Here is a 26,544-nt window from a genome sequence, read left to right on the forward strand (position 1 = left end):
TTTTTTTTTTTTTTTTTTTAACTGCGATAAAATCAGTGGAGTTCAGAAAACTTGACCTTTCAGCATCCAAGAAGGCAGCTTTGTAAGCACTTTCTGTTCAAGGAACTTTGTTAAGCAGCTGAGGGGAATCTGACCCAGCTCCTGTGTTGTCTGGTGTAGACAGTGCACCAGACTGGGAGTCAAGTGGCCTGGGTGCTCCTTCACTGCCACCATCATTTCCTAATAATGGCAAATTTACATTTTGTTACAGTGCTCAGCAGCTTACAAAGCACATACATGTGCATCATCACAGTTTGTTCACCTGTAAGATGAAAGGGCTGGATTCTTTGTTTTCTGTGGTCTTTCCAGTTCTAGTGCCTTGCTAGTCTGACAGTGTGAATTACTTTTTATTATAGCTGACGCTGCTGCTGCAGTCAGGGCCATCCTTTCTGCAGGACACAATGACCACAGCAAAGAGCGGGAAAGATAACTTTCCACAACATCGCCACATTGTTTGACCTCCTTTCATCAAAGCGCTGTACGCTATTAAAAGTCACCGTTTAACTGGAGTTACATTATTCACAGAGGCCATTAAGACGTCTCTTCTTATGAGACAATATAACTTTTGTGACAGAAATAGGCTGCACAGATCTCTAAGATTAAATTCATGTTATTGCACATTTTGTTTCTCCAGTCAGGTCTTCAACACGTAAGGTATGATTACAACATTAAGGCTTTGTACAGCATGAAGTAAAATATCAGGAAGAAGCTTGATGTGAGCCACACCTCTTTTAGAATGACAAAAAAAATTTTTTTTTGTTTTGGTCAGTTGTACAGAAGAGGATGCTTAATTTGATATGTTTTACAACTGATAAATGACATTGTTAGAGTGCAGGTTGGCAAGACATGCGGGAAAATATATTCACTTTTCAGCAAGTAACTAGACACATGGTCAAAGCCTTAAGAAATCTGGGACCTGCCTGCTCAGATGCAGTAGAAAATACATAGAGCTAATTTTATTCTGAAATCTATAAGAATATTGCTTTCATCTGCTAAGATTTGGTCTTCAGTTTGACTTTGTATGTGTGTGTGTGTGTGTGTGTATATATATATTTAAATTATAGACACAACTTTTACTTCATTATAAAAGATTAAAATGCATCATTGAGAAGCAATTTAATACAAAGCATCTAATCATAAAAATAGAAAAGGTAATCAAAGAGCACTTCAGAAAGAAACTCTGGAGCCAAAGGCATTAGTTCTTCTCCAGGGACCTGTAATAATCTGTCAGGACCTTCCATGCTTTGGGGCCATAAAGCCGTCTGGGGATTCTCTCCTTCCCGGGCGAGCTTCCTCATACGAGTTCCTGAGATGAAGTCAAACTCATTGTGCCTGTTACAGGGTGGCAACAAAGAACTCAGTGTAGGTAAATGATATCTGCCTTAAGGATTCCTGGAATAGGTTATGGTTTTTGAGACCCACGTTCTTTCTGTAAAATGCTGCATCTTTGAAGGTGGGCACTCCTCTAAATCTTCAGGAACTTGCAGAAAAAAAAGGAAATAATGGCAGCTATCCATTCAGCATTTACCATGCACCTATACTGTTCCTGGGAAGTGTCTTGAGGCCAGAGACTGTCTTCTATTTCTCTGCCTACTTCTGTGAGCCCTCAGCATGGGGAGCAAGTGCTCCATAAATATTCATTGCAATCTCTGTGTTGCTTCTTTTCACTTAGTGTGCCAGGCACTCCGCGCATGCTCAAGAATGCATGTTGAAAGAGAAATATTTATAGATCATCTACTATATGCAAAAGACTGTAGTACAACTTTAGGGGACATAAAATGTATAAGACTACATCTTGACTCTCAAGGGACTCAGTCCACTTGGGAGCATGTGGCAATGCACTGGAGAGTTTTTCAAAGGGCCCAAATTCTACCTCATCATTTCTATTATACAGATGTTGATAAAATAATTTTCCCCTGAAAACCTACCTTGCTGGATCATAGAAGTCCATGGCTTTTTTGGTTTTGTTGTAGGCAGCCACTCGGAATGGAATGATTTCCACAGAGGTGAGGCCAGGGGCCATGCTCAAGACCTTGCCCCCATGAGTGGGTTCATACAGATCCTTCTTGGTTTCAGGATGGGGCATTCCTGCAGGGTCCCTGCCCACAATGTAGAAATTGGCCCCTGCAATCATCCGGGACCTGCAGTGCCACTGGACCTAGGAAATGTCACATAAGGGACATGCTGGTCATTATGGGTCAAATCTGTGGGTCATGGTTTATGGAGACACCTTTATTCTGCTTTAAAAGTAATTCAATAATGTGAGTCAACTAAGAATTGCAAGAAAATCACTGAGGTTCTAAGACTCCATCCACTCGTCATGCTTTGTTATGTTAGATAGGGTAGGAGCTCTAAAGGTAGGCTTCCTCCCTCATAACTCAAGGTTGTATTTCTTCATCTCTTCTCCAAACAGGCTAGCAAGACAAGAACACTCAAATCTTAGTATTCTACAGAACTGTACGGATTTTACTTTCCAGTGCCTCCCTATTCACAATAAATTGCAGTTTAAAGGAAATTACAAACTCCAATATCTCATTATCTGACTGCCATTAATGAGCTAATTACCTTCCACAAGCAGATGCTGATTTCAGTTCAACAGAACACTTGCCCTTTGTAAAGCCCAGATAGCAACACAAAGGATGGAAAGGAGAGCTAGGGGCCTGGAACTTTGATCTGATTGAAGAGAATTAATTCATTAAACTCAGTTTGAGGCATTCCAAAGGGTTGAGACCCTTTCTATTCATCATACTTGCGGCAAACTCGTTCAGATCCACTACACTGGTGGTGTAGTGGGACAAAGAAAATCTCTGTTTGATAAGCTCACTGTGTTATGATAAAAGGGAGACATTTATCTTTTAAAGATATCCTCTCCTAATGAAGCTCACAGGGCATGGTGAGTAACTGGAACTTCTGAAATTGAATATTAGGTTAGATACAACTTGCCCTATAACCCAGTTCAGTTTCATTAGCCACCTCTTTCACTTGCCAACTTCCATATTCTCAAAGGCAATGTAAAATAGATTTGATTTGATGTTTCTAGCATTTTCTTTCTTTTTTTTTTTTTTTGAGACAGAGTCTTGCTCTGTTGCCCAGGCTGGAGTGCAGTGATGTGATCTCGGCTCACTGCAACCTCTGCCACTCAGGTTCAAGTGATTCTCCTGCCTCAGCTTCCGAAGTAGCTGGGATTACAGGGGCACACCACCACACCCAGCTAATTGTATTTTTAGTAGAGACAGGGTTTCATCATGTTGGTCAGGCTGGTCTCGAACTCCTGACCTTGTGATCTGCCCGCCTCAGCCTCTCAAAGTGCTGAGATTATAGGTGTGAGCCACTGTACCCGGCCTTCTAGCATTTTTCAAATACTGAGTGGAAACATAATGAAGCTGGATAAAGAAGAGACATCAGAACATTCCAGAATCTGCTTATGAGGAAGCAGAAAGGATTCCAGAGACTCATTTACTCTTCTATGTAAAGTTTGAGTCTGAATTCCTGACTCTCAAAGCCCAGCTCTGGGAATTACTCACCTCTGTAGGGCCAGCATATAACATGGGAGACGGAAAGATGGCAACAATGGTTGACTTGGGATCCAGGACCCCTTCCTCGAGCACAGCCGCGTGCTGCTTCATCCGCCAGTCCAGAGGCACATCGTCATCCTTGGTCCAGCCGCCCAGAGGGTGTAGCAGGAGGACTGGGTGCTTGTAGCCCCTCTCTAGGAGCCTGCGGCGAGTGTCCTGCATCAACAAAGCATGGCCATTGTGGACAGGATTGCGCAACTGGAATGCAAACACCGCATCTGAGAAAGGAAAGCAGAAGAAGGAAGGTCATAGAAGCACATGGTATCATTTCTCCACAAGAACAGGACACAACTATGTTTATTGTTCCATGCATTCATTATCCACTGGCTTTTTTTTTTTTTTTTTTTGAGAAACAGTCTAACTCTGTCGCCCAGGCTGGAGTGCAGTGAGCGATATCGGGTCACTGCAACCTCCACCTCCAGGATTCAAGCTATTCTCCTGCCTCAGCCTCCCAAGTAGCTGGGATTACAGGCATATGCCACCACACCCATCTAATTTTTGTATTTTTAGTAGACTCAGGGTTTCACCATGTTGGCCAGACTCATCTCGAACTCCTGACTCATCAAGTGATCCACCTGCCTCAGTCTCCCAAAGTGTTGGGATTACAGGCGTGAGCCACTGCACCCAGCCTATCCACTGGCTTTTAATAATCAGCTGGAGAATACAGGTGCGTCTTTAAGAGGTGTTAATCCAATGCTAACCAACACCAGATTGCTGAAACAGGGATGAGACGCAGAGGCAGGAAGCTGCTTAGGGGGAGCCTAACTCAGGAATGAAAAGATGTGTTGCCAGGACCTTTCCTGTACACTAAGGCTCAGGCAGGGCCAGTGTTAATTAGTCCTCTTGTACCAGGGAGCCTAGAGGGAGGTGAGTAATTGTGAGGAACATTTCTGGGGCCTGTGCAAAGGGCAACAATCTAAAGATATAAAAAAATTTTGCCTTCACTTTAAAGAAATCTCCAAAACTACTCCACTTAGTGATGGACTCCTGAGAGCCTTAATTTTTTTTATCTGGCAATGAAATAATTTTTACGTCTATAATATGAAAACTTGAGAAATACAGAAGAGCCCAAAATAGAATATAAAATCACCAATAATCCTATTATTACTTTTCTCCCTCTTTTCAAAATGTATACAATAAATAATAAAATATTTTCATCCAAACTCCATCCCCAAGAGGTAGCCACTGTAACCTGCAGTTTGGGGCATGTGCTGCCAGAGACTTTTCTGCCTCTATACACAGAAGTAGGTTAGGGATTTTAGAATTATGATATTTTGTTTTGTTTTCCAAAATATGATTATGCTGCACATATTGTTCTGCAATTTGCTTTTTCACTTAATAAATACACTTTAGGTATCTCTATCAGTGAATATTTTAAACTGTTGAATAGTGTTCTAATATATGGTTCTAATATATAGTACAACTTTATAAAACTGTTTCCATATTATAGACATACCAATAGAAGATGTTTTCAGGTTATTTTAACTATAAAATGCTGAAGCCAGGCATGATCCCAGCACTTTGGGAGGCTGAGGCAGGGGGATTGCTTGAGTCCCCAGGAGTTTAAGACCAGCCTAGGAAACATAGTGAAACCCATTTCTGCAAAAAAATTTAAAAATTAGCAGAGTACAGTGACATGTGCCTTGTAGTCCCAGCTACTTGTGAGGTTAAGGTGGGAGCATTACTTGAGCCCAGGAGGTTGTGGCTGCAGTGAGCTATGGTCATGCCATGGCACTCCAGCCTGGGTGACAGGGTGAGACCTGTCTTTTAAAGAAAATGCTGATTCCTGGTATCCTTAATTCTTTAATCAGAGGGTGGTTAGGAGTATTAATAAATGCAGTAGGGGCCGGGTGCGGTGGCTCACACCTGTAACCCCAGTACTTTGGGAGGCCGAGGTAGGTGGATCACCTGAGGTCAGGAGTTTGAGACCAGCCTGACCAACATGTTGAAACCCTATCTCTACTAAAAATATAAAAATTAGCTGGGTGTGGTAGCGGGCACTTGTAATCTGAGCTACTCAGGAGGCTGAGGCAGGAGAATTACTTGAACCTGGGAGGCAGAGGTTGCAGTGAGCTGAGATTGCGCCATTGCACTCCAGCTTGGGTGACAGCAAGACACCATCTCAATAAATAAATAAATAAATAAAATGCACTAAGGCCAACTTACATACCAGCATTCATTTCTTTACATTTCTGTTTGAGCTCCAGAGGTGTCAGACGGTATTGGTCCAGCCCATCATTCCACCTTATTTTCTCCAGCACCTGAAGGTCTCCACCAACCAACCAGTCCCCACTTTCCATCACCATCTAGAAAGAATATTGTTATGATTGCTAATGATTAATCGTGATTTCTATTTTATCTGAAAAATTTTCTCCTTTTAGACCAATCTCAGGTTACAGCTAAAGAACTGCCTTCAGTTCTTCAGTATTTCTGGCACAGTGTTTCTCAAACTTTTTGGTCTCTAGAACCCTTTATGCTCTTAAAAAATTATTGAGTACCCCCCTCCACCATGAGCTTTCGTTTATGTGGGTTATAGCTATCATTACTTTTCATATTAGAAATTTAAACTGAGAACATTTAAAAATATTTACCAATGCATCTAAAGCTAACATTAATCAACCTATTGCCTGTTAACATATATAACATTTTAGTGAAAACAAGCATTTTCCTCCCCAAATGTAGGAAGTATGGTATTGTTTCACATATTTGCAATCTTTTTAATATCTGACTTAATAGAAGACAGCTGGATTCTCATATCTATGTCTACGTTTAATCTGTAGTAATATGTTGTTTTGGCTGAAGTATAAAAAGGAAGTCCAACTATAGGTAGGTAGCTAGAAAAGGGAAGAGGATTTGGATAGCCTTTTTGCACAATTGTGGATATTCTTATTTGATACTACACCAAAACTCAATAAGTGTCAATTTCTTAAAGGTTTAAGTGGCACTGTGGAATCTGAAGTCATATTAATGCACTTTTCATACTCTGTTACATTAACAATCCATTGTGCTTTGGATTAATCATTTACCCATGAATGATTTTGCAATATTATATATTGGCCAATTAGAAACTATTAGTTCACTGAGTTTGTAAGTCTTCCAAATGTTGACATATTTTATTACAGGATTTTTAAACACACAAGTGTTAATATCATTACTAGTCTCATCAAAAATTTTTCTAAGTACTAAGAATCTGCCAACCTTATGGTGGTGAATAAAATTTTCCAAAATTTTTTGCTTGAAACCTCAAGATTTATCATTGGCAATGAATACTCCCAGCTGTTTTCCTTGAATTATCAGGTTCACTTTGTTCAGTTTGAAAAATATCTACCAAATAGTCATATCTGAATAACCGTAGTTTATCACTCATGCTTTCAAGTAAACATGATGATCCATGAAAAAAAAATAGTGGCCAGTATTGCTTGTAGCACAAACCATTGTACAAGTACTTTTCCTGAAGACAACCATTGTACATTGGTATATGTAGCAGAAGTACTTTAATGTGTACTTCCTCTTTTGTAATGGAATATTAAAAAGACGTGGACTCAAGGGCCAAGATTTAATCATCGCTTTTACAACTTCATCAAGAACAGTCTTAGGTGAAGCTAGCATTGCTTTTACTGCAAGTGCATGATGATGAATAGTACAGTGACTATGGATATAGTTGTCATTGTCTCGAGTCTAAAGTGACAGCAGTTTTAGCCACTATTGCTTTTGTACCAGCAATTCAAATGTCAACACAGAGAAAAAGGCAAAGAATGTCTTAGTATTATGAACACAGTTTTGAGCTTGGGGATTCTCTAGAAAGATCTTGGGAACCCTCAGTTTTGTAAACCATACTTGAGAACTGCTGCTAGTACATTCCTAATACAGTCTGATGTATCTTAGACTATTTCCAATAAAGACCTAAATTAGAGACCCTGGGGGAAAAAATTGGACAACTTGTTTTCTACTGGTTAATTATTGTTGAGCACAATTTCTATGGAAATTCTCAAAAGAAGCAGCCTTCTTCAATTACATCTGATTTTAAAACAAAAGGAAATCTCCAAAGAGCAGCAAAATGTAGCTAAATTCATTTCTAAGGCTAAACATAGACTATTAGCTAAAACCCTATTTTTTTTTTTTTTTCTTTTTGGCGAGTCTCGCTCTTGTCGCCCAGACTGAGTGCAGTGGCGCATCTCGGCTCACTGCAATGCTCTGCCTCCAGTTCAAGCAATTCTCTTGCCTCCGCCTCCCAAGTAGCTGGGACTACAGGCACCCACAACCATGTCCAGCTAATTTTTATGGTATTTTTAGTAGAGACAGAGTTTCACTATGTTAGCCAGGATGGTCTCGATCTCCTGACCTCGTGATCCGCCCGTCTCGGCCTCCCAAAGTGCTGGGATTACAGGCTTGAGCCACCGCGCCCGGCCAACCCTATTTTTTTAAAATAATCTTTGACAAGGGTACCAGGACCACTGAATGGGGGAAAGGACAGTCTCTTCAACAAATAATGTTGGCAAAACTGGATATCCACATGCAAAGGAATGAAGTTGGACCCTTACCTTACACCATATACAAAATTTAACTCAAAATGGATGAAAGACCTAAAAGACCTAAAGCTTTTAAACTCTTACAAAAAATATAAGGGAAAAAGCTTTATGATATTGGAGTTGGAAATGATTTATTAGACATGACATCAAAAACATGGGCAACAAAAGCAAAAAAAAATTGCAACTACTACATATGTGCATCAAAGAACACAACAGTGAAAAAGCAACCTATATAGAAAGTGAGAAAATATTTGAAAATCATATTTTCTGATAAGGGGTTAATATCCAGAATATATAAAAACTCCTACAACTCAATGACAAAAAAATTAACCCAATTAAGAAATGGGCAAAAGACTTGAATAGACATACCTTGAGATGATCTACAAATGGTCAAAAGCATGTAAGATGCTAGGCATCATTAATTATGAGAAATGCAAATCAAAACCACAATGAAATATCATCTCCCATCCATTAGGATGGCTACTATTAAAAAAACAGAAAATGGCTGGGCACAGTGGCTCACGCCTGTAATCGTGAGCCACTGTGGGTTGGCTCACAGCAGGTGGATTGTTTAAGCCCAGAGTTTGAGACCAGCCTGGGCAACGTGGTAAAACCCCATCTCTGCATAAAATATAAAAATTAGCCTGGAGTTGTCGTGCATACCTGTAGTCCCAGCTACTTGGGAGGCTGAGGTGGGAGGATCACCTGAGCCTGGGAAGGTTGAGGCTGCAGTCAGCCATGATTGTGTCACTGCATTTCAGCCTGGGTGACAGAGACCCTGTCTCTCTCTCTCTCTCTCTCTCACACACACACACACACACACACACCCCCACACAGAAAAGAGAAAAATAAGTGTTGGTGTTGGCGAGGATATAGAAAAATAAAAATTGGAACCCTTGTACACTGTTAGTGGGATTGCAAAAGGTGCAACCACTATCGAAAACAGTATGGAGGTTCCTCAGTGAATTAAAAATGGAACTACCATATGATCCAGCAATCCTACTTATGGGTATATATTCAAAGGAAATGAAAGGGTCTTGAAGAAATACTTGTATACTCATGTTCATAGCAGCACTATTCAAATAGCCAAGAGGTGGAAGCAACCCAAATGTCCATAGATGGATGAGTGGGTAAATAAAATGTGGTATATACATACAAGGGAATATCATTCATCCTTTAAAAGGAAGGAAATCCTGTCACATGCTATAACATGGCTGAACCTTGAGGACATTATGCTAAGTGAAATAAGCCAGTTGCAAAAAAGCAAATATTACATGATTCCACTTATATGAGGTATCTAAAGCAGTCGAATTCATAGAGACAGAGAGTGGAATGGTAGTTACCAGGGGCTGGAGGAAGGAAGAAGAGGGGAGTTGCTTTTGTTTCTGTTTTGGTTTGAGACAGATCTCGCTCTGTCACCCAGGCTGTCATGCAGTAGCTCACTGCAGCCTCCACCTCTGGGGCTTATGCAGTTCTCCTACCTCAACCTCCCAAGTAGCTGGGACTACAAGCATGCCACCAAACTTGGCTAATTTTTAATTTTTTTTTTTGTAGAAACAGGGTCTAACTATGATAACTAGGTAGGTCTCAAACTCCTGGGCTCAAGCAATCCTCCAACTTCAGCCTTCCAAAGTGTTGGGATTACAAGCGTGAGCCACCATGGCTGACCTGGGAGTTGTTCAACGGGTATAGAGCTTCCATTTTGCAAGATGACAAAGTTCTGGAGATTTGGTTCACAACAATGTGAATACGCTTAACATTACTGAGTTGCACACTTACAAAAGGTTAAGATGATAAATTTTATGTTCTGTTTCTTACTCTAATTTTTTTTTTTTTTTAGAGGAACCACCATTTTTTTAACTCACTGAGGATTTCACTGAGGTTACTAGCAATCACTTTTCCAGTCCCAGTCTCAGCTGAAAATGTGACTTCAGGAAAGGTGGGTATGAAGAGCACCTGGAGATCTCTAGGAGAACCACCTTCATGGTGTCCCACACATTAGATGGCCCAATTCTGGCCCCCTTTTGTTGTGTCCATCCCATAAAGGCAAGAAGACCCTTGGTGGGAAGACCCACCCAGAGTCATCACCTACTCTTTTGATCACAATCTGGGTACCCAGAACTCTAGAATTTCCTGCCCAATCAACTCTGAGCTTGCTGCTAGGGCCTGGAAGAGCTTCATCTCCCAACCCATCTTTCTAGGGTGGACCACACACTCAGAGCAGGCCTAGTTCTGAAGGCGGGCCAAGCAGGGAGGGTCTGTAGAGGTTGTGGAGAGAGCTCAGCCATGCAGCCCGGGATGCCCACAAATCAATCCAGAGGACCCACATAGCACAGGAAGAGGCCAAGCATAGAAGGAGAAGGGAGAGTTGGTGAAAGGCCAAGGGCCAACTCTCCACACACTAGATTCTGATGCAGAACCCAGAAGTCTCTACATTTGAACCTGGCTTTCCAGTTTGTGATCAAGGCACAGTTGTCAAAGTAGAAGGATCGAACATATTTTATTTAGCAGTTTGTTAGTTATACATGTAACTTTTAAATATGATGTATGGATCTCCATTTATATTCTTGCTCTGGACCCCACAAATATTAGGGGTGAGCCAGGGTTGAAGAATGGTCAAACCAACGAAAAAGAAAAACATGGCTGCGCACGGTGGCTCACTCCCATAATCCCAGTACTTTGAGAGGCTGAGGTGGGCGGATCATGAAGTAAGGAGTTCAGACCAGCCTGGCCAATATAGTGAAACCCTGTCTCTACTAAAAATACAAAAAATAGCCGGGCATGGTGGCAGGCACCTGTAATCCCAGCTACTCAGGAGGCTGAGGCAGGAGAATCACTTGAACCTGGGAGGTGGAGGTTGTAGTGAGCTGGGATCGTGCCACTGCACTCCAGCCTTAGCAACAGAGCAAGACTCTGTCTCAAAAAAATAATGATAATAAAAAAATTCAACAGCTACTGTCAATCTTGTAAGAAATGTGTTTAATTTATAACATTTATTGCAATTTCTAATATATTTGGAACTAGTTTTCCTGCAATTCTTTTCTTTGTGCCTTTTTTCTTTACTTCTAATGCTAATTCGTTTGATAAAGCTTTATATATTTCTCTTTTAAATTAACCTCAGAATATTAACTACAAATGTTGCTGATAAGATCAATGGTTATTTGATGTCTCTATTTCCTTTCTGAAAAAGACAGGAGACTTAGCTCACGTTAACTATATACTGAACAGCAATCTGTTTTACATTAAACAGTGTTCTGACACACAAAGTGTGTTTGTCAATTACGTTATTGGTTTTACTTTTTTTTTTTTCCATCCAACTCCTCAATTTTATTTTTCTTCTTGGAGAGGTCATTGGTAATTTTTTAAAATTAGGGCTGTAAGTATTAAACCCTATCTTCACAATTCTGAATTTTAAAAAATATTTCTCCTTTTATCTGATTAATAAATTAGCTGGTTATCGAATTTAGGGTTGATAGTACTGAAGAAATCCAACCATCGTCTTCTGGCATCATTTATTGCCAGTGAGAAGCCACCTGTTGAACTTAAGTTAAACTATCTTTCCTTTCTGGTGGTCTCTTTTATGTGATTCTGTTTCACTGTGATATCTCTAAATGGAGATTTATTTTCTCCTTATTTTAAAGTTTTTGGTTTTGTTTTATTTAAGGGCATTTTTAATCTAAGGACACATCCCTTTAATCAATGCTGAAACATTTTTAGCCGTCATTTTATCTAATATTACTTCAGCATTTCTTCTTTTTCTTTTTTTGGAAGTCCTGTTTGACCTACTTGAGAGCCTTTTGACCTATCTTCTATAAGTTCAAAAATTTACATTTACATAAATATATATATTTTTTCTTCACAGTAAATTAATTATAGAAATATAGAGAGAATATCTATCTACCTATATCTCTATATGTATGTATATATATATACATGTATGGGTACATAGAAATAGATGATAGATAGATAGACAGATAGACAGATGATACAAAGATAGGAGTAATCTGAATGAAATCCTCAGTACTAGCTCTCAATTTTATATTCCCTTGTGAATGTGTCCAATATAGAATTTATTTCAATTTAGTATTTTTTGTGAATTACTACTTTTTTGCCCCAAGATTTCCAACTTGTTATTTTACACAAATACATTTCATTTCATTTCTGTCTTTTGCAATTTATTATTCTTGTTACACATGTTGTTCTTTTATTTATTTTACTATGATTCATAAACATACTGAAATCTTTTCCAGCATTGTCCTATTATTTTGATTTTTATCTATAGTGAGTTTATATTTGGATTGTTGATATCTTGGCTCTCTTTCTTAGCACTAGGATTCTGGTTTATTTTTTCTGGTTTGTTTGTTGTTTTCTTGAGACAGGTCTCACTCTGTCACCCTGGATGGAGTGCGATTGTGCAATCACAGCTCACTGCAATCTTGATCTGCCAGGCTTAAATGCTCCTCCCACCTCAGCCTCCCAAGCAGCTGGGACTACAGGTGCACACCACCATGCCAGACTACAATTTTATTTTTTATGGAGATGTGGTCTCACCATGTTGCCCAGACTGATCTCAAACTCTTGAGCTCAAACAATCCTCAGTCCTTGGCTTCCCAAAATGCTAGGATTACAGGCATGAACCATTGTGCCTGGCCTAGAATTCTTTAACACAGTTTGAAATGTTGATTTGTAGATCATCGGTAAAATATTTGATTTTATTGTGTGCAGTTCACCCCTTTCCTGCTCTTTCTTAGGGCAGAACATTTTTTTGGTTTGTTTTTTGGTTTTGGCATTCTAAGTGACATCTCTGGAACCTTGACTCCAGGACCAGTGTTACAGTAGTCACAGGAGCTTCTTGCCTTGCAATGGTATTTGAAATACTCTTTTCAGGGAATGGCTGCTCCTGGTTCTTGATACTAGACTGGCGCCAATGTCTTCCTTCTTTCTGGGCATACAGCTTCACGTGACCATAGTCCCTGAGAGTAGCAGGGACCAGGTTTTTCCCTTTTATTTCACCAACCTGGGAGATCCACTCCAGACCTTTTTCAAGCAATAATCCCAGTTTTCCGCCCCTCATTTGCTTGAAGTATCTTTGGGCCCTGTTATCTGCAGTAGCAAAACTTTGTTCATTCTTACACACTTCAGACGTGAAGTCCAATAGGAATCCCAATTAGCCTGAGAACTTTGCATTTGTGTTTCTTTGCTGGTCTACTAGGAGACTTACCTTGTTATTGAGCAATTTTCTCTTTGAGTTTTTTCTTTTTTTTTCTATCACGGATAGACATTTGTTTGTGTGGCTTCAGTGACACTGAAGTTCAGGGTAGCAGCTCTGGAGTCAGGCTGTTTCAGTTCAAATCTCAGCTTAATCACACACAACCTGCATGAACCTGGGAAAATTACTCAATCTCTGTTTATCTCACCTTCCTCAACTATAAAATCGAAATAATTATTGCTGCAAGATTCAACGAGATCACACATACAAAGCACTAAAACACCGCAAGTNAAAAAAAAAGGAAAAGGAAAGAAAAAAGAAAAGGAAAACATGGCAACCTTTGTTTTTTCCTATAAGTTTAAATATTTTCCATTTGGTATTGAAGTATAATCAGTTACAGAGGTGTGTCTCTCGTAGTCACTGACACAAATACTTACCTACTTACAGCCAATCTTACTCCTCAAACATGTAATGGTTCTACAATCCTTCCCCTAATGAAACCCCATAGACCTTTCACCACTTTCCAAACACAACTTGGTTACCTGAAATGTTACAGAGAAGAGGGAGGCAAGAGTGAGTGAGAGAAAGCTGATTTGAAACACCTAGTAGGAAGACACGAAGATAGTGATGGTGGACCTGGTTCACATCCCCGTTATGGTCAGATATTGGGGTTTACTATGACTTGCATTCCAGAGAGGTTCAGGGAGTGGGGTATGGGGATACAGCAGTGGTTCTAACCAGAGGCTGATTTAGTCACTCCTGGTAACATTTGACATCTGAAGATAATTTTGACTGTGACAACTGAAGTGCTATTGGCATCTAGTGAACAGAGGCTAGGGATGCCACTAAATACCCTACATTGCACAGAACTGCCCTCTCAGTGAAGAATTGTCTAGTCCAAAATGTCAACAGTGCTGAGGCTGAGAAACCCTGGGGTAGACAGAAGGCAATTATGCAAGGTTTTTGTATGTGTTTTCATGGCCTCTTTTCTAAACTCTGTGCTCAAATAATTCAAGAATATTTTCAAATATCCATACCTATACATATACTTTCTCCTCATTGCTTAGAGTTGGACACAACACAATTTTGAGAGTTGACCACCAACCCCCCGGAGGATGCAGTAATTTATTCTGGACACTAGGGGTCCACCCTATATTGCTCTATCTATTGGTGACGAGGGCATCAAACCAAATTCATCCAGCATCCAGCCTAAAAACCTTTCTGTTTGAAGAGAAATGTTAAAACTATGAGTTTGGCATTTCTGGGATGGGGAGGGACAAGGTGCATCTCTATCCCTAAGGTGGCCCAATTATCACCAGAACTATGTACAGCTGTCAGGAAGGGAGGTCCAGAGGCTCTGCTTAATTTCCCAGGGCTTTGTGGCCTAGAAGTTCCCAGCCCCTTTCAAGCTTCCTGCCAAAGACAGCAGCAGGGCCACAGCTAGAGGATTTGCAGAACTGGATGCATGAAAAGGAATGAGGAGCAAGTTTCAGGAGCCCAGTGAAGTAGCAAATAGGGAATTGGGCTCAAAATTACACACAAGAATGCATAAAGGAGAGGATAAGCTCAACCACCTAAGTAAAGACTAAGAAAGCTATTATAAATAGGCTCAAAGAGGCCAAGAAGAGGAAGACTCAAAAGCAAATCTGGAGATGAGGGAATGCACTATTTGGAAAAGGAGGAGCAGCTGAGGGTGGGAAGGTGACAAAGAATGCAAAAAGGGAGCAGAGAGAAGGGAAAGTAACCAGAAAGAAGGAAGGAAATGGTGGGTTCAGGAAGATAAGGTCATGATGAAAGAGTGCAGAGAACAGAATCAAAGAGAAGAAAAACTAATGCATACAAGAGGAGAATATATATATACACACACACACATTCATATCTGTGATATCAATCATAGTCACAGAATCTGGGGCTTTAAGGAACCTGGAGGTAATGTAGATTTAATGTCCTCATTTTCAGACGAGAAGGCAGTTTTACAGAGGGGAAGTGGCAGAGTTCAAATGCACAGAGCTTTCATATCAAAGCCAAGACCCAAATCTCAGACTCCTGCAAACCAGATTCTTCTCACCACTGCACTCACTGCCTCTCATCAGTGGCCCTCATGTTGACGTTTCAGTTTCACCTATCACAGGTATGAAAGGGGCAAGTCTAAATTACTCTGGGAGGACAAAGAAGGGGCACTCAGTCATGCTCATGTGTCATGGGAGTCGGCGCTGACTTCTGAAAGGAGGTAATAAGGTCTGGAGGCAGAGGTGAAAGAAACAGTGTGCCAGGTTGAAGGATGAGTATGTGCAAAAGTCAGAGAGAGCATGATCGAATGACCAGCTCTGGAAGGACTGGATGAGGGAATGTGTTAGCTGGTGGTGGCAAGAGGCTTTGCGGTAAATCGTATCTTAATAAAGGGGCTTCCAAAGAAAGGTTGAATAATTCACTCTAACTAAAGAGTGGGAGATTAGGGGGGAGTAAGAAAAGAGAGAGGGAAGAATTGAAATGTCCTGACCCGAGATGGAATAGAAGAGGAGTGAACGAATTCAAGCAATACCTGAAAGCTATATTTGGCAGCACTTAGTGACTGAATGGCCAAGGGGAGAAGAGAGAAGCAAGAATGGCATCCAGGTTTTGGTCACAGGCCACCATCTGGGTGGTGAAGCTGTCACTAAGATAGGAGACATAGTAGGGGGAACAGGCTTGGGGGGAGGTTAAACATGTTGAGTTTGAGGCACTTGCAGGATATATGCAGGAGGGGCCATAAAGAAAATAGCTCCAAACAATTATTTAACTCAATAGTTTCAACCTTCACAGCACATTAGAATCACGGGGAGCTTTAACTACCCACCCCTCAATAATCAGATGTGACTCAAAGCCAATTAAATGAGAAATCTGTGAGGATGGGATCCAGTCATGGCTGATTTGTAAAGCTCCTCAGGTGATTCTGCTGATATAACTAACCATACGGTTTTCATTGTGGAGCTAAAGGCTATAAACTCTCCTTCATGTCTTTCATTGAGAGGTCACATTCTGTTCTCTTGGTTTGTACAAGAAAATGTAGAGTGCAAAACAGGAGTGATGATTCTTAGTTACCTCACCAAGAGCACTGTGAAAAAAAATTACTACTTGACAAATATTTGGGAGCCATGGATGAAAGGCAACAAAGCCCCAGCAAGCATTAGTTTTACATTAGTTTACAAAGCCCCAGCAAGCATTAGTTTCACCTGCTCCTCGTGATAATTTCATCTGAGCGCATGGCACACGGTTCTATATTTAGTGACGCCAAACAGAGGGTTGGATGCCTTGAATGGAAGGTCAAGAATGACGCTGGTGATAAGCTCTGTAATAAAGGCCGACCATTTCTTAGTGACTCTATTTTCCTTGCAAATATCATTCCCAGTGCCACATGGAAATAGAATAAGGCCCAGGATTATACTTTTGGAAGTAATTACTTTTGGAAGCTGTGGGGTTCTAAAAACCTGTGTTAAAGTGTTTTGTGGGTTTCAGAGTGCTAAAAAAAAAAAGGACACAACGAAAAGAATTATTTTGCCAATAAAACTTGTGTGTTTGGTACATGCAACAATCTTCAACAATCTTCATCAATCTCTCTCACTTTTGCACAAAATGTCTACAGAGTGAGTGGCTTTCTCTCTCTGGTTATTCAAAGCTCATTTCTCACCATTAGCTCCCTGGGAATGTTTATTGAGTCCCTCTAATAACCTAAAGGTACAGAGTCACTGAAAATATTGTCAAAGCCACAAGTCATGCCACCATTCTCCCTGGCTTCTAAGAAATTCTAAAATTCTGAGTTCCATCTGCCAGCATACATTGTAAGGAATGATGAAAAAAATACAGGCATACCTGAGAGACACTGCAGGTTCAGTTCCAGACTACTGCAATAAAGGGGATATTGTAATAAAGGAAGTCACACAAATTTTTTGGTTTCCCAGTGCATTTTAAAAGTTATGTTTACACGATACCATAGTCTATTAAATGTGCAATGGCATTATGTCTTTAAAATGTAATATATCTAAACTTTTTTTTTTTTTTTTTTTGAGAAAGGGTCTCACTCCTATAAGCCAGGTTGGGGTGCACTGATGCAATCACAGCTCACTGCAGTCTTGACTTCCCAGGCTCAGGTGATCCTCCCACCTCAGCCTCCTGAGTAGCTGGTACTACAGGTGCGCACCACCATGCCCAGCTAGTTTTTTGTATTTTTAGTAGGGAGAGGGTTTCGCCATGTTGCCAAGGCTGATCTCAAACTCCTGGGCTAAAACAATCGGCCTCCCAAAGTGTTGGGATTATAGGGTGAACCACCACGCCCAGCCTATCTTAATTTAAAAATACCTTTTTGCTAAAAATATTAATGATCCTCTGAGCCTTCAGAGAGTTGTAATCATTCTCCTGGTGGAGGATCTTACCTTGTGTTAATGGCTGCTGACAAATAAAAGTGATGGTTGCTGAACTCTGAGGTGGCTGTGGCAATTTATTAAAATAAGACAACAATGAAGTTTGTCAGATCAATTGACTCTTTATTTCATGAAAGATTTCTCTGTAGCATGAGATGCTGCTTGATAGCATTTTACCCATGGTAGAAATTCCTTCGAAATTGGAGTCAATCCTCTCAAAGGCTGCCACTGTTGTATCAACTAAGCTTACATAATATTCTAAATACTTTATTGCCATTTCAAAAGCATCTTCACCAGGAGTAGATTCCATCTCAAAAAAACAATTTATTTGCTCATCCATAGGAAACAACTCCTCATCCTTTCAAGTTCTATAATGAGATTGCAACAATTCAGTCACTTCTTCAGGCTCCACTTCTAATTCTAGTTATCTTGCTATTTCCACCACATCTGCAGTTACTTTCTCCACTGAAGTCTTGAACCCCTCAAAGTCATCCATGAAGGATGAAATCAACTTCTTTCAAACTCCCATTAACGTCAATAGTTTAACCTCTTCCCACGAATCGCAAATGTTCTTAATGGCATCCAGAAAGGTGAATCCCTTCCAGGAGTTTTTCAGTTTACTTTGCCCACATCCATCTGAGAAATCACCATCTAGAGCAGCTATACCCTTACAAAATGTATTTCTTAAACAATAAAACCTGAAAGTTGAAATTACTATTTGATCCGTGGGCTGCAGAATGGATGGTGTTATGCATGAAAACAAATTAATCTCCTTGTACATCTTCCTCAGAGTTCTTGGGTAACTAGGTGCACTGTCAATTAGCAGTGGTATTTTGAAATGAACCTTTTTTTGAGCAGTCGGTCTCAATAGTGGGCTTAAAATATTCAGTAAACCATGCTATAAACAGATGTGCTATCATCCAGGCTTTGTTTTTCCATTTATAGAGCACAGGAAGAGTAAATTCAGCATAATCCTCAAGGACCCTAGGATTTTCAGAATGGCCAGTGAGCACTGGCTTCAACTTAAAGTCACCAGCTATACTAGCTCCTAACAGGAGAGTTAGCCTGTCCTTTGAAACTTTGAAGCCAGGCATTGACTTCTCTTCTCTAGCTCTGAAAATCCTAGGTGGCATCTTCTTCCAATAGAAGGCTGTTTCTTCTACACTGAAAATCTGTTGTTAGTGTAGCCACCTTCATCAATGATCTTAGCTAGATCTTCTGGGTAACCTGCTGCAGCTCCTACATCAGCACTTGCTGCTTCACCTTGTACTTTTACGTTATGGAGATGGATTTTTTCCTTAAACTCCTTGAACCAACCTCTGCTAGCGTCCAACTTTTCTTCTGCAGCTTCCTCACCTCTCTCAACCTTCATAGAACTGAAGAGAGTTAGGGCTTTGCTCTGAATTAGGTGTTTTGGCTTAAGGGAATGTTGTAGCTAGTTGGACAAGACCACTCAAACCTTCTCCATATCTGTTAAGGAAACCAAAATACTTTACCTCAAAATATATTTCCTTCACACAGTTTAAGACGGCTATTCAGAAGGGCTGGAAAATACAAAATAGCTAAAATCTGCCTTTTGTGGGGGACATTTGCATTTGAAGAGAAAATCTACATTGATACAGCTAGGCTTTCTCTAAGGGCCTTCCCTTGCTCGGTGTAGGAAACATTAACCGAGACTCTGACACATTTAAAGGTCTGAAAGAAACATTTACCTTTAAAATTTCATGTCATCTATATAACAAGACCATCTTTGCTACCCAGGCCTTCTCTTCTCTCCCTCCCATAACCTGTCTTACCAGCACAACCTAATTTACTGCCATAACCTGGTTTTGGCCATCCTCTGAGCCCTCATTTTTTCTATAATCTCAGGATGGTATACAAGCTTCTCTACCCCATCAGGGGTAAGGAATAATCACTCTGTGATTTTCCCCCTGTGTGCACTAATAAATCTGGATGCCTTTTCTTATTAATCTGCCTTTTGTTGGTTGCCTTTTCAGCAAAACTTCAGGGGGCGAAGAGGAAGTTTTCCCGTGACCCCTACGTTGGTAATAAGGCTGCTTTGTTTCCTTATCATTTGCTTGCTCACTGTGTGTAATTTTCTCCAATAACTTTTCCTTTGCATTTACAACTTGGCTAACTGGCCCAGGAGGCCTATTTCAAATTTCTTTCTTTCTTTTTTTTTTTTTTTTTTTTGAGATGGAGTATCGCTCTTGTTGCCAGGCTGGAGTGCAATGGCACTATCTCGGCCCACGGCAACCTCTGCCTCCTGGGTTCAAGCAATTCGCCTGCCTCAAGCTCCTGAGTAGCTGGAATTACATGGGTGCACCACCATGCCCAGCTAATTTTGTATTTTTAGTAGAGATGGGATTTCTCTATGTTGGTCAGGCTGGTCTCGAACTCCCAACTTCAGGTGATCTGCCAGCCTTGGCCTCCCAAAGTGCTGGGATTACAAGTGTGAGCCACCACGCCTGAGCCCTATTTCAACTTTCTACATGCCTTCCTCACTAAGCTCAATCATTTCTAGCTTTTGACTTAAAGTGAGAGATGTGTGAGTCTTCCTTTCACTCGAACACTTAGAGGCCACTGGAGGGTTATTAATTGGCCTAATTCAAATATTGATGGATCTCAGGGAATAGGGAGTCCCAAGGAGAGGGAGAAAGATAGGGGAATGGCCAGTGAGTGGAGAAGGCAGAACACACACAACATTTATCAATTAAGTTTGCCATCATATGGGTGCAATTTGTGGTACCCCAAAACAATAACAATAGTAACATCAAAGACCAGTAATCGTAGATCACCAGAACAGGTCATAACAATAATGAAGAAATCTAAAATATCATAAGAATCACCAAAATGTGACATAGAGATACAAAATGAGCACGTGCTGCTGGGAAGATGGCACTCACAGAGTCAGAGCAGGTTTGACACAAACCTTCAATTTGTTAAAAAGAAAGAAAGAGAGAAAGAGAAAGAGAAAGAAAGAAAGAAAGAAAGAGAGAGAGAAAGAAAGGAAAAGGAAAGAAGAAAGAAAGAAAGAAAGAAAGAAAGAAAGAAAGAAAGAAAGAAAGAGAGAGAGAGAGAGAGAGAGAGAAAGAAAGAAAGAAAGAAAGAAAGAAAGAAAGAAAGAAAGAAAGAAAGAAAGAAAGAAAGAAAAGAAAGAAAGGAAGGAAGGAAAGCAAAATCTGTGAAGCACGATAAAGTGAAGCGTGGTAAAACGAGGTATGCGCTGTAATCACTTAAGAAACTCTTCAGGTTTTTTTTAGTGCTAGTCCTATGTATGCGAATATCAGACCCAAAAGGTAGAAATATCTGAGCTGACATAACCATAACCAAAGGCTACTATTCTTTCAGTCACTGAGTAAAGATAAAATCCCAAACCTATATGGTTATGACAGAGCAAGACTCCATCTCAAAAAATAATAATAATTTTAAAAAATAAATAAATAAATGAAAAATCTGCTTTGCTTACCATTGACTTTTGTGTTCAGATAGAGAAGGCCTTCAGAGGCCACAAACAGGGACCTTAAAAAGGTCTTTCCTATCTTGGAACATTTTGTAACAAAAACGAAGGCCAAAAGAAGCCCTATCTTTTGACAGGGTCATGAGGCTGGAAGAGATCTTCCGGTTATTTTGAGTCTGGCCTCCCTTTTTTTTTTTTTGTTTGAGACTGAGTCTTGCTCGCTCTGTCACCCAGGCTAGAGTGCAGTGGCAGCTTGGCTCACTGCAACCTCTGCCTCCTGGGTTCAAGCAATTCTTGTGCCTCAGCCTCCCAAGTAGCTGGGATTACGGGCACTTGCCACCACGTGCAGCTAATTTCTGTGTTTTTAGTAGAGAAAGGGTATCACCATGTTGACCAGGCTGGTCTCGAACCCCCAACCTCAGGTGATGTGCTGGCCTCAGCCTCCCAAAGTACTGGGATTACAGGTTTGAGCCACTGTGCCCAGCCTGGCCTCTCCTTTTATAAATAAAGAAACTGAGGCCCAGAGGGAGGGCATGCCTTGTCTAATACCAGGCTTTTTAGAGTCTCCTGGGTCTGACAGTGCTCTCTCTTCCTGTGAACATGCTGAAAGGGACATGCTGGGAGATTTGAGAAGTCAAATTAGTAGTATACGACTTTTTTCATTTCCACCTTACTGCTCTTATCTTGGATGAGGGATGGTTTTAGCATTCAATTTCACTTGTTTTTCTTTGCGGGAAATGAACCACAGCCAGCAACTTCATAAAACCCCACACCACCCCATCACCAACAGTAATTAGAAGCTGTGAAGGAATCTGAGGAGTTAGTGTACCTTGCCTTTAGGCATGATAGACCCTACCTGATCCTATCATATGAACACATTTTTTTCAACCTTAAAAATATCCACGGACCGGGCGCAGTGGTCACGCCTGTAATCCCAGCACTTTGGGAGGCTGAGGCGGGTGGATCATGAGGTCAGGAGATTGAGACCATCCTGACTAACATGGTGAAACCCCGTCTCTACTAAAAATACAAAAAATTAGCCGGGCGTGGTGGCGGGCGCCTGTAGTCCCAGCTACTCGGGAGGCTGAGGCAGGAGAATGGCATAACCCAGAAGGAGGAGCTTGTAGTGAGCTGAGATTGCGCCACCGCACTCCAGCCTGGGCGACAGAGCGAGACTCTGTCTCAAAAAATAAATAAATAAATAAAATAAATTTTAAAAATCCAGTGACAAAAATGTGGTATCTTTCCTCTGGAAACTCGGCCACTATCTGTGCTGATTTGTGTTTACTGGGAGAATATCACTGACTCCCTCACTAGCCACAGAGCATGAACTCTGAGTTCTTGTTCCAGTGTTTGGTTGGGCCCATTCTTTCTGAAGATATTTATTTTCCTTGTGCATTTTCAAGATGGACAGGGCTGCAAGCTCTAGTTATGGCTTTGTGCATAGCTACAGCTATGATTTTGTTCTTCTACTCATGCTGTCAGACTAAATTACTTATCTGGTTCCATTTAGCTGAGGATGCCAGCCACTGCAGAATCTGAGGACTCAAGAGATCATTGAGACCAGACCTCAAACAGAAAGACATTTCTTTGCACCTTTCTAAAAACATCTCCCAAGGCAAAGCCTGCAAACCCTACCTTAGAAATACATTCTTCCACCTAATCCCAGTTTTTCTACGTCCTTTGCAAAGGAATTAAAAGTTATTTTCTTCTCAGTTGAAATAGATCAAGAAAGTCCTTTCAAAGGTTTTGTGACTTACTTTGATATGGGGGTGTTTTGTACATGTTGTCCCCCAAACACGGGAACAGCGCTCCTCTTTTCTGTGTTCATAGAATTCAGCATCTCGTAAGATAGCTACCCTCCGCCCACCATGTGCCAGGACAAACTTGCTGCAACCTTCCAGCCGTGTCTTATCCTCTGCAGAGACGGGCAGTACAATGGGGATGCTCATGTTGATCACGCCATCTGTGGAAAGAGCCATGTGATGCATGAAAACTAGACACAAGGTGCACCATCCTTGAAGCATGACTCAAATGTGCACAATGCCCCTTCCAAACATTTCCTTCAAGAAGCATTAAGACCCACATCCAAGTAGTTGAGTTAGCTGCACCAGTTTCTCTAGATTTCATGATGACAAGTCCTTGAAGGGCTTCCCAAAGCAAAAGGAGCATATGTGAAAAGTGGGTTGAGTTTCAAATCATGGAGGTGGCCTCCATAAACTGATCTAACTTTGGACACACCTCTTTGTGGGTTCCCTTTTCAAATCTAAGTCCTGACCTCAATGCAGTAGGGAGTTTAAAGTTTTCCAAAACCCAATTAAATAAAATTAAGCTAACAAAACAAACCAAAACAAAACTCTCTAGTCTTTCTTGGAAATGAACCTCATAAGAACGTTAAGCAAGTCTTTTATTTCATTGTCTGTTTAGGCTCTATCTGCATACCAACACACTGAATTGAAAAGAAAGAAAAAAATCAGATGATTGATATTAATCTATGGGAATGAGAATATGCATTTTTTTGTATAATAAGTTACTTGTGACAGTTGTATGTTTCTCTTTTTTAATATTAATCAACTACAATCTGGGTAATATCTCATTCACCTTTTTCTTTAATTTTTAACTTTCATGTTACATAGTGTATATGTTCATGGGGTGCATAAGATATTTTGATACAGGAATACAATGCATAATAATCACATCAGGGTAAATGAGGTACCCATTATCTCAAGCATTTATCCTTTGTGTTACAAAAATCCAATTATCCTCTTAGTTATTTTTAAATGTACAGCTAATTTTTTTTTAATTTTTATTTTTTAGACAGAGTCTTGCTCTGCCACCAAGCTGGAGTTCAGTGGCACAATCTTGGGTCACTGCAACCTCTGCCTCCTGGGTTCAAGCTATTCTCCTGCCTCAGCCTCCCAAGTAGCTGGGACTACAAGCATGTGCCACCACGCCCGGCTAATTTTTGTATTTTAGTAGAGACGGGGTTTCACCATGTTGACCAGGACGGTCTCGATCTCTTGACCTCATGATCCACCCACCTCGGCCTCCCAAAGTGCTGGGATTACAGGTGTGAGCCACCATGTCCAGCGGTTAAATTATTATTCACTATAGTCATCCTGTTGTGCTATCAAATACTAGATCTTATTCATTCTGTTTTCTGTACCCATTTCATGCACTTGTAAAAATGTACTTTCAGCCAGGTGCAGTGGCTTACAGCTATAATCCCAGCATTTTGGGAGGCCAACATGGGAGGATGGCTTCAGGCCAACAGTTTGTGACCAACCTGGGTAACATGGCAAGACCTCATCTCTACCAAAAAAATGTGTGTGTGTATGTATGTATGTATATCTATATATATACATATATATGTTTTTTAAAATTAGCTGGACATGCTGGCATGCACCTGTAGTCCCAGCTACTCAGGAGGCTGAGGCAAGAGGTTCACTTGAGCCCAGGAGTATGAGGCTGCAGTGAGCCCTGATCATTCCACTGTACTCCAGCCTGGGTGACAGAGCAAGACCTTGTTTCAAAAAAACAAAACAAACCCCACTAATCTATGGTATCCCAAACAAGCAGTCCTCCTGATGTTATTCATAGTGGTTTCAGCATAAAATCACCTTTTTTTCCCCTTCCTGTTCCCTCTTTCCTAAATATTTTTGAAGAGACTGGTAATCTCACTTATCTGGGCATCACAGGTCTTGCTAGTGCAACCACAGTTGAGAATCATCTGTCCAGAAACACAGAGGAGTGAAAAATGACATCAAGTCATTAATGCACACGCGCTTTCTCTGGCGTTTAAGCCCCTCTCACCATTATGCTGAGTCTCTTGCTTTAAGAGGAATTTAAATAAACAAGGTGTTCTGATTTCTCAGTATACAGCACAGCAAATTAGAAGGCATTGAATGTGGTATTCAGAGAAGCTACATCTTCAGCAGCAAGAAATGTCAAATGACAGCTGGACTGCAAAGGAAAAGAAAGGAAAACTACTGAAAAAATACACATAGAGAGAGTACCCTCCAGAATGTGAGTGGGCCTCATCCAATCAGTCAAAGGCCTAATTAAATAAAAAAAGACTCGGCCGGGTGCAGTGGCTCATGCCTGTAATCCCAGTACTTTGGGAGGCCGAGGCGGGCGGATCACAAGGTCAGGAGATAGAGACCACGGTGAAACCCCGTCTCTACTAAAAAAATACAAAAAATTAGCCGGGTGTGGTGACGGAGACCTGTGGTCCCAGCTACTCAGGAGGCTGAGGCAGGAGAATGGTGTGAACCTGGGAGGCGGAGCTTGCAGTGAGCCGAGATCGTGCCACTGCGCTCCAGCCTGGAGGACAGAGAGACTCCGTCTCAAAAAAAAAAAAAAGAAAAAAAAAGACTCATCTCCCCAGAAGAGGAGAGAATTATGCCAGCAGACAGCCTGTGGACTTGAACCACAGGTCTTCTCAGGGTCTCCAGCCTCCCAGTTTTCAGACTTGCCAGATTCCACAATCACATGAACCAATTCCTTAAAATAAATCTCTGTATGTGTGTGTGTGTGTATATGTGTGTGTGTATATATATAGAGAGAGAGAAAAAGAGATTTATTATATACCTATATAATATGTAGATATCTATATATAACATAGATATATTGTTATCTATTCAGATATATTATACATCAGAAATATATAATTCAGAAATAATATCTATGTTATATATAGAGATGTATATATATAGAGAGAAAAGGTTCTATAATAAATAATTTATTAAAATAATGTATATGTGTATAAATTAATATATGTACATGCATATATAAATTTATTTAAATATATTAAATATATTTTATATCTATGTATATATAGAGAGATGCATATCTATCTATAGATGGACAGACAGATACACATCCTGTTGGTTCTGTTTCTCTGGAGAACCCTGACCATACAAGGTTCTAACACAGAAACTAAAATACAGAGTTATGGGAGTTCTTTAGCGTGCGAGCCAACAATCCCACAGGTCTCCGCATCTTCAGGACACCATTACTTTAGTGCCCAGTTTAATAACTGGTAAAACTAATAATGACAGAGTCATTTTAAAAGTTCTTTTATATTGAATATATTCTCTCTTTTTTGAGTGAATAATTTTTTTTTTTCAGTAAGACTATTTTGAAATGTTTCTAAATAAGATAGTTAATGTGTAGTTGGTTTTCAGTCTGCGGCTTAAAGGGATAAAATTTGGCTTCTAAAAACATCTCATTTCTNTAAATTAATATATGTACATGCATATATAAATTTATTTAAATATATTAAATATATTTTTATATCTATGTATATATAGAGAGATGCATATCTATCTATAGA

The 26,544-nt window shown here is 40.4% G+C and overlaps 1 protein-coding gene across 1 annotated transcript in view; it reads right to left on the minus strand.

Moving 5' to 3' along the window:
* Nucleotides 1–26,544, minus strand: part of PAPSS2 (3'-phosphoadenosine 5'-phosphosulfate synthase 2) — a 102,890-nt gene continuing 76,346 nt past the window's right edge. The window contains 6 exon segments of the mRNA XM_017868864.1: nt 1–1,292; nt 1,294–1,371; nt 1,968–2,197; nt 3,564–3,832; nt 5,785–5,920; nt 22,970–23,175. Of these exon segments, the coding sequence (XP_017724353.1) occupies nt 1,235–1,292; nt 1,294–1,371; nt 1,968–2,197; nt 3,564–3,832; nt 5,785–5,920; nt 22,970–23,175 (977 nt within the window). The 3' untranslated portion in view covers nt 1–1,234.

This window comes from Rhinopithecus bieti, unplaced genomic scaffold, assembly GCF_001698545.2.
Source record: "Rhinopithecus bieti isolate Rb0 unplaced genomic scaffold, ASM169854v2 scaffold_4655, whole genome shotgun sequence".
Lineage (NCBI taxonomy): Eukaryota > Metazoa > Chordata > Mammalia > Primates > Cercopithecidae > Rhinopithecus > Rhinopithecus bieti.